The sequence below is a fragment of the Salmo salar genome, chromosome ssa26 (assembly GCF_905237065.1).
Source record: "Salmo salar chromosome ssa26, Ssal_v3.1, whole genome shotgun sequence".
NCBI lineage: Eukaryota > Metazoa > Chordata > Actinopteri > Salmoniformes > Salmonidae > Salmo > Salmo salar.
In genome coordinates this window covers 8,458,353-8,470,000 of record NC_059467.1, presented here as the reverse complement: position 1 = coordinate 8,470,000, position 11,648 = coordinate 8,458,353, and the positions used below count along the sequence as shown (strand labels likewise).

Sequence of the window (11,648 nt, the reverse complement as noted above, 5' to 3'; positions counted from 1 at the left end):
TCAGGACATTCCAAAGCAAAAATCTTCTTCCTTTTCAGCCATTCTTTAGTTGATTAATTTGTGTGCTTCGGGTCATTGTCTTGTTGCGTCACCCAACCTCTCTTAAGCTTGAGGTCACGGACTGCTGCCCTGACATTCTCCTGTAAAATGTCTTGATACACTTTTGAATTCATTGTTCCCTCAATAATTACAAAACGTACAGGCCCTGAGTCAGCAAAGCAGGCCCAAACCAAGATGCTCCCTCCACCATGCTTTACAGTTGGGATGAGGTTTTGGTGTTGGTGTGCAGTGCCCTTTTTCCTCCACACATAGCGTTGGGCAAAAATGTTCAACTTTTGTCTCATCTGTCCACAGCACATTTTCCCAGAAGCGTTGTGGAACATCCAGGTGGTCCTGGGCAAACTTGAGACGTGCCGCAATGTTTTTTTTTTTAGACCGCATTGGTTTCCTTCGTGGTGTCCTTCCATAACGCCATTGTTGTTCAGTGTTTTCTGATAGTGGACACATGAACACAGACTTTCGTTGTTTGTAGAGTTTTCTGGAGGTATTTTGCTGTTACCCTTGGGTTCTTTCTCACCTCTTTCAGGATTGCCCTTTGTGCTCTTGGAGTGATCTTCGCAGGACGCCCATTCCCAGGGAGAGTAGCAACAGTCCTGAGTCTTCTCCATTTGTAGACAATTTGTCTTACCGAGGACTGATGAACACCTAAGGTCTTTAGCAATGCTTTTGCAACCTTTTCCAGCTTTGTGCATCTCTATAATGCGTCTTCTAAGGTCCTGTGAAAGTTGGTGGGATCGAGGCACGGTTCACACTAATCTTTCTGGAGAATAACAGATGTGTCAGTAACCAGGCTTCGTGTGCCTTTATTTAAAGGGCAGGGCACCTGTGCAACCCACACCTCCAATCTCATCTCCTTAATTGAAACACCTGACTCCAAATAGCTTTTGGAGAAGTCGTTAACACAGAGGTTCACTTACTTTTTCCAGCCTGCACTGTGAATGATTACTCAATGTCTTCAAAAAGATTGTGAAAAGTACAACTGTTTGTGTGTTATTAGTTCAGTCTGATTGTGTTTGTCTATTACTGTGACTTAGATGAAGATCCGACCACATTTTACGAGTAATCAATGCAGAAACCCAGGTAATTCCCAGGTAATCCAGTGTAATGCAATATATATACAAAAATATGTGAACACCCCTTCAAATTAATTGCTGACAGGTGTATAAAATCGAGCACACAGCCATGCAATCACCATAGACAAAGATTGGTAGTAGAATGGCCTTACTGAAGAGCTCAGTGACTTTCAACGTGGCACCGTCATAGGATGCCACCATTCCAACAAGTCAGTTCAAAACATTTCTAGCCTGCTAGAGCTTCCCTGGTCAACTGTAAGTGCTGTTACTGTGAAGTAGAAACACCTATGAGCAATAACGGCTCAGCCGCGAAGTGGTAGGCCACACAAGCTCACAGAACAGGACCGCCGAGTGCTGAAGTGCGTAGCACGTAAAACTTGTCTTTCCTCTTTTGCAACACTCACTTCAGAGTTCCAAACTGCCTCTGGAAGCAACGTCAGCACAATAACTGTTTGTCTGGAACTTTATGAAATGGGTTTCCATGCCCGAGCAGCGACACACAAGTCTAAGATCAACATGCACAATGCCAATCGAAGTGGTGTAAAGTTCACCGCCACTGGACTCTAGAGCAGTGGAAATCTGTTCTCTGGAGTGAAGAATCACGCTTCACCATCTGGCAGTCAGACGGACAAATCTAGGTTTGGCGGATGCCAGGAGAACGCTACCTGCCCCAATGCATAGTGCCAACTGTAAAGTTTGGTGGAGGAGGAATAATGGCCTGCGGCTGTTTTTCATGGTTCAGGCTAGGCCTCTTAGTTCCAGTGAAGGGAAATCTTAACGCTACAACATACAATGACATTCTAGACGATTCTGTGCTTCCAACTTTGTGGCAACAGTTTGGGGAAGGCCCTTTCCTGTTTCAGCATGACAATGCTCCCTTGCACAAAGCTAGGTCCATACAGAAATGGTTTGTCGAGATCGGTGTGGAAGAACTTAACTGGCCTGCACAAAGCCCTGACCTCAACCCCATCAAACACCTTTTGGATGAATTGGAACGCCAACTGCGAGCCAAGCGTAATCGCCCAACATCAGTGCCCAACCTCACTAATGCTCTTGTGGCTGAATGGAAGAAAGTCCTAGATTTTCGACGAGCAGGTATCCACATACATTTCAAACTAAAACGAATGGTTCCTGTGTCGTATCGGAGCCCATGTATCTAGATACGGATCGAATCATCTTGAAAGGGAAATATGTACATTCCTAGTCTTTATGGGAGAGGGAAATCACCTTCCCAGTCAAATCACTTGGCCCACTGACATAATATGAGGGATGAGGGATGAGCAATACACACACAGCCTCTACTGGCCTCTAGTGGTGAGCATACGTTACGTACTGCATCTCCTCTCCCTTTTGTACTCAGCAGTGAATACAGCCAGAGTGGCACAATTGCCAAAGAGGCAGGAAGGAGGTAGTCAAGGCCATCAATGTTGTGTGCGTGTGCGTGTGTGTGTGTGTGTGTGTGTGTGTGTGTGTGTGTGTGTGTGTGTGTGTGTGAGACGTGTGTGAGACGTGTGTGAGACGTACGTGTGTGTGTGAGAGACGTGCGTGCAGGTGTGTGACGTGTTTGTCACAGTCAAGGGCATCGCTGCCACTCCTTGTCTAAAGTGTAAAAATGCTGCTCACTATACAAAACATTGCCTGTGTATTTAGAGAATGCCTCTGAACGAGGATGTGTGTGTGTGTGTGTGTGTGTGTGTGTGTGTGTGTGTGTGTGTGTGTGTGTGTGTGTGTGTTCACCATGCATTCATAGCACTTCTCTACCAAATATTTTCAGGACCGTGTTTTCTTTGATCTCCAGGGAGCACATTTCACACTTTATTTTTCCTTTTTCTCCTCTATTGTTTCTCTGCCTCTATATTTCACTCCTTTCCCTCTCTCCCTCCTCTCCTTTCCCTCTCTCCCTCCTCTCCTTTCCCTCTCTCCCTCCTCTCCTTTCCCTCTCTCCCTCTTCTCCTTTCCCTCTCTCCCTCCTCTCCTTTCCCTCTCTCCCTCCTCTCCTTTCCCTCTCTCCCTCTTCTCCTTTCCCTCTCTCCCTCCTCTCCTTTCCCTCTCTCCCTCCTCTCCTCTCCTTTCCCTCTCTCCCTTCCCTCGATATCCAACTGTGCATTGTCGCTGGTTCCTTTATCCTTGGCTGTGGAAGTGAGAAACAGAGAGAGGAGGTTGGAATAACTACAAGGACTGTAACTTCTAAGAGCTTCTAGGATGCTGAACACCTCAGTCTGTCTATGGGGGGGGGGGCAAGGAATTAAGTCTAAGCACTGACGACAAGGTATCCGAAGGTATCTATAATCTTTGACATTGTTGCGTGTTGCGTTTATATTTTTGTTCAGTGGAGATAATGTACCTTCCTTCTTTCAGCTATACACACACACTGGAACTATTTCTTATTCGCCGGAGTGGAAAATCTATATCGGAGGAGAGGGAGACAGAAAGGTAAAGGGAAGATGTCATTCTGTTTGCTCAATTTCTTCATTTTGTGGCATTGATCTGTCTGTCACAGCTAGGGTTGTAGTGAATGAACCTTGCCTATTGTGGAAGCGTGTCACAGACCTTTCTAGTGGGCATGTCCACGCACGCCCGCGCCCGCACAAAACTCATCCAGTCAAAGTTCATTGGTGACGCACACAGATTTGCAGGTGTTATGGCAGGGGCAGCGAAACGCTTGTGTTACTAGCTCCAGCAGCGCAGTAGAATGTCTCGCAAATACAATAGAAATACATTTGTATTCGTTTTTTGTAAATCGAGAAATGTCAATCCAAGCACATATATGAGAGTGAGAATATAAATACTGTATGTGATGTGTACAATTTGGAAAATGTACACTGGATCGGTGCAGTGAAATGTGTTGTTCCACAGGGTCAGCCATAGTAGTACAGCACCCCTGGAGCAAATGAGGGTGTTATGTACAGTAGTAGGTATATTAGGATAAACTATGTCGACGATACAGAATATACATACACAGTGAGTAAACAACAGTATATGAACACAATATGAGTTGACATGCACGCACGCACATGCACACACACAACACACACACACACACACACACACACACACACACACACACACACACATCCATCTGCCCATCTGCCAGTAGTGTGATAAGACCTCTCTATCTTAATAAGCATTTCTCCAGATAAAGGCTTTAAGTCTGTCTTTATGAAAAGCCTGGGTTTGATTAAAGAGTCATAACCAAGACTTAGGGCTTATCTACGTTAGTGTCAAGATGAAAAGCACACAGCAGTGACCGCCTTTTTGGAGAGGTTTCATTTCTCCCAATATTTGCTCAAATGATCTCAAAGCAAATATCGATTCAGGATATAGAAGGACCTTCAGTCAAGAGAGAATGAGCTTTGCTGAGCGCAATATTAATGTCTGAAGGACGTTTCTTTATTATTTTCTGGGACGTCGGAAGCCGAGATGTGAGATTTAGCATCGACACAGAGTTCCGTTAATCAAACCATTAGGCAAGAGCATGCGTAATGTGTTGATAACGCAGTAGTCATTTGAATGATTGTAATTGGGCCCAATTTAATTCAAAGACTCAATTTCATTCTCTGACGTTGAACTTGATCAGGTGCTGGGTTCAGATAGCGGCTATGCTTTTTGATTGGCGAATATATTTGATTACCGTGTGGATTCTTATCTATTCAAATGACCCTTAACGGGATGATATCGATTGACTAGCGGTAGAGATATCTGTCCTCTTCTCCCCCATACCCTCTTTACAATCAACAGCCTCCGGGAACTCTCTTAACCTCTAGTATTGTCTCAGGGGACCATTGACTTTAATGGGGCCCGTATTCTACCAGTTGTTAAGGCCTTCCAGAGACCCATAGGGTCCAGCAGGTGAGAATGAAAGGGAATGGGGGGTGGGATTGGACTCTACATCCTGCTGCATTCGATTGCTAATTTCCCCTCACAGTGGATAAACTGGCTGGAGGTCTGGCTGACTTCATTGCCATTTACCATGACAAAGGGAAAGGAGAAGGGGTATGGATTCACATATGTTTTCCTCGGGATGTGTAGTGAGCCTATGAAACAAGTGGAATAGCCGTCATCTTCATAGAAGAGATTGCGCTTTCTCTTTGGCTAGACTGCAGATTGAGATGATATGTGTGTGACTGAATATATATAGACTAGTTTTCTTTAATAGGTTCTCCGCATTTTTATTGAACAAAAAAAATGATTAGGGCTGGGAATTGCCGGGGACCTCACGAAACGATATGTTATCACGACACTTAGGTGCCGATATGTATTGCAATTCTCGCAATTCTATATGTCTTGCGATTTGATTGCGATTTGATGTTCCATATATATATTGCTCACTAAATGTCCGCTGCAGGCAGACAGAGCATGAGAAAATTACTTTTGATCAGTCATGGAAATGAAAATGCAATAAACATGCCGGCTCACTATTTAAAAAGAAGATGGAGAAAAAGCTATAGGATGAAAAATACCGGAGTTTTGACACAGGTGCAGCCGACGAGCGCTAGCTAACGCTACCTAGCAACAATTTCAATCCAAAATACTGTATATATCAGGTACCAAGGTAAGACCCAAGTGCAGACCGTGGGAAGTAACAGTGTTTATTGTAACAGGGGCAGGCAAACGACAGGTCAAGGCAGGCAGGGGTCGATAATCCAGAGCAGGGGCCAAGGTACACGACGGCAGGCAGGCTCAGGGTCAGGCAAGGGTCAAAAACCAGGAGGACGAGAAGAAGAGAAACTGGAAAAAGCAGCAGCTGAGACACAAAACGCTGGAAGGCTTAGACAAACGAGACGAACTGGCAACAGACAGAGAATACAGGTATAAATACACAGGGGATAATGGGGAAGATGGGTGACACCTGGAGGGGGGTGGAGACAATCACAAAGACAGGTGAAACAGATCAGGGCGTGACAGTAGAAATAATCATTTTTTTGACAAATCGATTCATGGAGTCCAAGTATCAATATAATATTGTCCAAAATAATATTGTGATATGTAACATTAGTTATTTTCCCCATCGCAATTTTTTTCCCCGTTCTTCTCTCTGTGATTTTCATGTCTGAGCTAAAAGAGAAGAGGTTTGTCTGGCTTAATTCCCCATCGACACACAGTAAAGCTCACACACATTGACGCTCGCATGCAGCGAATACACTCTGACTAGTTTGAATAGTTTGACTAACGTGTGCACAGCAAGTGTCTGAAATGTTTGTTGACTACAGAATACAGGCATCGCTCGCTCAGTGGCTGACTGTGTCCACTGTGGAATCTTATCAGACCAGAAATGGGTATAATGTTAGAGCGGGTGTGTCTAAATGTAGGCTATGTATGTCTTCTTGTCTGCTTCTATATGGATGTGTGTCCTTGTCTTTTAGTGTTTGTGCCACAATGAAAGTCTCAGACAGGAGCCTATATTGGCGGCACGCCTCTTTGCTCGCTCGCTGAGGGAAGGCTAGATCGCTATCCCGGAATCCGTCGGTCCAGAGTGCCACCGCCCTGCCTCCTTCTCTAATTCACACGCAGACGTCACACGCTGCCAATACACCATTTGATTCTCTGATAGTATTGGAGTTCCTCTGTTTCAGGATAAGGATCTTGGCTTTTTCCCCCCATAGAACTAGCAGCTTCTTTCTATAAAGAAGATAGCAGAGCCACTGTGAATCAATACAGAAATGTATACATGGATAATAAATGATTCATTGGCATGGACCTGTTTCTATCATTCACAAAGCGGCACAAGGGAACGGCCTCTGTCTGCTTTGATATCAGATTTCATTCTGTTTTGTTTGGGTAGAGTTAGTATTCTAGCCTGGTTGCCAGTCTGTTTCTGGTCTCTTGCCAACTCGTTATGGAATTGTCAGGCCAAACATGACAGTGTATATCTTGGCGATGTAGGCAAAAGCACCAAAAAAAGCACAAACAGGTCTGGGACCAGGCTTTTAGTATCCCTCTGTGACAGAACATCGAGCCTAACAGTCACAAACAATACACACTTTGTTTATTAGTAATGTTTTATGAGTCAACACACTATTTTATGGGTAGTGTTTTGGCAAGGCTATATAATACAGATTCACTGTTGTTGTAGCTGTTGTCATACTAGTCATATCTAATGCAGCATTACATTATATCTATGTTAACAAACACAATATACTGTATGTAGAATGCCCACAATATACCCCGGAATATAGTGTTGTATTTCCAGGTATATTTGTATTTCCTGTACCTGTGCTAGAATCAGATAGAGAAGGATTAGACAGTGATGTCATACATCTCAAGATTATTCAGGAAGTACAAGGGATCATCCTCACCTATGATGTCGTATGTGGACGTGATGTCTACGTGAACTGAGTGAAATGATTGGACCAGCTGACTCCCAGGTGCACTTTATGACATAATGTCAATTTGATCCTTCCTGATCTAATTCCAGTTCCTGTGTCTCCCCCTGTCTTTCTGTGTGAGGTCACAGCCCCTCCTCTCCCTGTCCGGCGGATAACCGTATTCATTAGGTCTGCCCATCTGTTTCTACTGGGCTAACGTCCATTCAGAGACCTCCCTTAGGTGCCCTTCTCTCCTTCTCTCCTCTTTCGCTCCTTCTCTCCATTCCTGTGTCAGTGTCACAAAGAGCACGTCCGTCAGACGAACGGGGCCCATTGTACGTGGTCACTCCTGGGACCATGGCGGGACCACGGTTAGGCTAACCCAATCAGACGCCATCTTCATCTATTCCGGTCTAAACCGCGTGGTGGCGTCGATAGGGAGGGCGGTACCACGAGGTAGAGGTCACGGGTGGTGATGATGTCACGTGACCTCCAGAGGGTAAGTTGTAAAGTCACCCTCAAATGGGATGGTGGTAGGACTGAATCACCGCTGTAGGCTGACCAAAGAGATTGACGTTTACCCAGAGTTCTTGACTAGAGCAACGGGAGGTTTCTGGTTTGTCCACTTTCTGAATGATCTGATTGGTGTGTGTGATTGATCTACCCGTCTGGTCCTTTCCTTTCCCTCCCTCGATATGAACTGGGGATGTGGATGAGTCCTCCAGAAGCTGCGTGATTATAGGAGCTCTGTCCTTCTCTGCTGCGTTAAACGTTCAGCATTCAGCACCTGCTGCCTCAGGAAATGCTCTTTTAATGGCTCCGAATCCGACCTCCGTGGAATCACAATGACGCTCAACTGGACGTCGTGATTCGCCGTGTGTGTGTGTGTGTGTGTGTGTGTGTGTGTAGGTGGTTGGAGTGTTCTCAGATGGAGGGCATCCCGCGTGGAGCGCGGACACACACGTGTGACTCATTCCCTGAGATGCTTTTAATTGCAGAGCTTTAGATCCCCACTTAGGCTTTAGTACTCATCAGGGGAGGCTCAGGGATTGCCTGTTTGGGAATAGCGAGAACAGACACAGACACAGCGACACTCACACACGCGGCTCACACACACCACAAGAGAACAGAAACAACCCAGCGCGACCACTTAGTGCCAAACACCCTTTTGTTTACCTCTTAACAGTGACACATTGACTATGTTTCAGTGTTGCTATGTAGAACCTTGTCGTCTCCAGTGATTAACTTGGATGTTTATGTATTTATACACACACACACACACACAATACACACACACACACACGCACACACGCACACACAATCTGACCAGCCTGCTCACTGCAGCATATTTAGATGTTCTTTCGTTAGCAGGGTTACAGCTGGTACCCATAGCAACCAGGCCCAGATGGCATTCCGTGATTCGGAGTGTTGGAAGTTCTGCCTGACTGCGCCGTAATGTGAACTAAACTGTGTTATAATCATACATCACATTACTATGGTAATGCAACACTAGCTTCCCTCTTAGGTCTGTGAGTTAATAGAGAGAGAGAGAGAGAGAGAATTTGAGAGGTGGTGAAAGTCTAATAATGCACTGAATTGATAGTGGTTTATCGTTTCTTACCATTTCTCCTCTCCATATTTTTTTGAGGGGGAGATTAATATCAGTGCAACACCCCCAACCCCCCCCCCCCGCCGCCGCCGCCGCACAAACCCTCACCCCATATAACAGCCAGCAGCAGGACCACCCCAACCCCCCACTCCCCACCTAGCCCTCGAGAACCAGGCTGCAGGGGTCCCCCAAAGCAAAGCCCCCTTTCCGCAATGGGGCTAGGGCCCATTGTCCAGGGGACACTGAGATTAATCTCCCCCTCACAGGGTTCTGAAACAAAGCACACCCTGCGATTCTCAGCCCCACCACTTAATGGACTTGTTTATAGCTGTTAAACACATGTCCTAAATGGCCACATCTTCTCTGCCTCTAAGGCCATAGTGCATAGTCATTAAATGCACAGATGCTTGTAGGGTTTATAGGGAATGGATGTGTTATAAGCTGAGTTGACAGACCAGTAGTGAGCTGGAATTGTGTGTGTTGTGCTGCAGGCTGGCTGGATTTTTAACTATGTAACTAGTGCATCGGTGTGGGAGAGTACAGTCGAATTCAACGAATTTGTAAAGTACTAGACTGAGTGCAAGTATGAGAGAGAAATCGGGGAAAGTGGGCTTACGGTAGTACACTGTATTCAAACACCATTTGGGAGCAGGAGTTCAGTAGCTGCGTTGGTTTCAAGGTCTTCGGGGCTCTTTAAAGTCTTCAGCGCCGTGGTAGTGTTGTCGATGCAACAAATAGCTACAGGCGTGTGTTCGAAATGATCATGTCTCCCGTACTGCGGGAACCTTTCGCTTCGTCTTGGGCGATTCCCAAAGTTCAAATTTGGCTTGTAATTTGTGGTTCGCGGCGGGGTGTGTGTGTGTGTGTGTAGGTGGTTGGAGTGTTCTCAGATGGAGGGCATCCCGCGTGGAGCACGGACACACATGTGCCCGCGAGCACACACACACACACACACACACACACACACACACACACACACACACACACACACACACACACACACACACACACACACACACTGTGCAGCAGTAAGCTGTGGGTGAATGGTGATCAGAGACGGGACTGTTCCGTGTTCGGTTCTGGAAAATAAAACCTCCCCTCTCTTTTTTTAAAGAAAGGAGGAGGACTGGTTAAATACAGAATAAATAGAAAACAGAGAGGGGTAGTTAGGAGGCCAGTGTGGTTTGTCCTCTAACCTACCCTCCTTCACCCGCTCTTCACCCCCTTCTAGTATTATCATGCACCTGCATGATACTTTTTTTTGTGTGGGGGAGGGGGGGGATCACAGAGGGTAGAAGGTTAAGAGGTCTCTCTTCTCTTCTCTCCTTTCTCTTCCCTTTCTCCTCCCCGTATGACGAGTGGTCCATTTTAAAAGCGATAGCACAGTGCCCAGCGTTGCCGAGGGCGTCCAGGGGAGGGGAGGTGGAAGAGGAGGGGTGGAGTGGGAGGTGGAGAGGAAGGGGGTTCCCCTCCGTGTGTGTGTTTGGTTTGGCTAGCCCTCAGACAGAGCAGTGGCATAACAGTAGCGGTGGTGAAGCTCCTCTTGACTGAAGCATTCGTTTCCCTCCTCCTTCTGCGGACCCAGAGGGGGTGGAGAGAAAGGAGGGAAGGGGTAGGCTGTGAGCACCGGCCCCAGGCACAGTGAGACCTGCTGGGCTAGAGATAGGTGCAGGAGCAGGCTCTTTTAACTGGATATATAGTGGATTTTCTTGGATCGCTCACTCCCTCAAACTTTTTTTGGGGGGCCTTTTTCTTAATTTCGTTCTTTCTTTTCTCAAAACCCTCTCACATTTGATCTCTCTCTCTACCTCTCTACTCTACTCGACCTACCTATCCTCTCTTTCTGTGGATCTCTTCTGGGTTAGTCGGCCTCCATCGGTCCTCAGTCCTGTTTCCTCCTTTGGCTCTGATGGATTCTGTCTGGGCCTGGCTAGCCGTTGGTCCTCCCACTCCTACCTAATACAGGCGTGTGTGTGTGTGTGTGTGGAGGGAGGAAGAGGAGGATAAGGAAGAGAGAGGAGGAAGATGAATGTGCTGCTGTGTCGCTGGGAGCAGAACAACATCACCATGAAGCTGGTAAATATGTTCAGGTCATCCCAGTGGTCAGTCTGGGCGGCCTTCTTTTTGAGGTTTTAAGCTGGTAAAAGTAGTTATGAACAGGTATCGTGTCAGGAGATCTCCTTCAGAGGATTGTATTTTTTTTTGACTGTATTTGCCAGAGATACTGTTCACTGCACAGTATGCATGCTGTACATTTCTCTCACCACCTGACTAGATTTCTCACTCTCCTCTTGTTGTGTCAATTCCGAAAGAAAAACACTTCTATTACATTTCAAAGCTCCGAAAAAGGAACCCTGCAATTGCTGTAAAAGAAAGAGACAGGTTGTCGAACGACGATCCTCTCTTTTCCCTCCACTTGATTCCGGTCGTTCCGCACCCCGGAGCAGCTCTGTTCTGTCCCTCCGATGTTGATCTTGTGTTCGTTTTGTGGTTGGAAACACTTGTCTCTTCACCAGCCCACCAGCGTTCATTGTGGTGTCAGATTGCACAGACTAGCTAGTCGGTGTCTGTCAGGGGGGAAAGTGCTGAGCCAATGCGTGT

The 11,648-nt window shown here is 46.3% G+C and overlaps 1 protein-coding gene across 9 annotated transcripts in view; it reads left to right on the top strand.

Annotated features, from left to right (window-relative positions):
- The window catches only part of LOC106587075 (neuron navigator 2), a 332,866-nt gene that overhangs the window by 210,940 nt on the left and 110,278 nt on the right, over positions 1-11,648 (top strand). Inside the window, exon 1 of one of the 9 annotated variants that reach the window (XM_014175005.2) lies at positions 10,847-11,123. The exons of the other annotated variants lie outside the window; for them this stretch is intronic. Within the exon in view, the coding sequence (XP_014030480.2) occupies positions 11,073-11,123 (51 nt within the window). The 5' untranslated portion in view covers positions 10,847-11,072. Of the gene's footprint in view, positions 1-10,846; positions 11,124-11,648 lie in introns of those variants that run through there. 9 annotated transcript variants of the gene reach the window in all.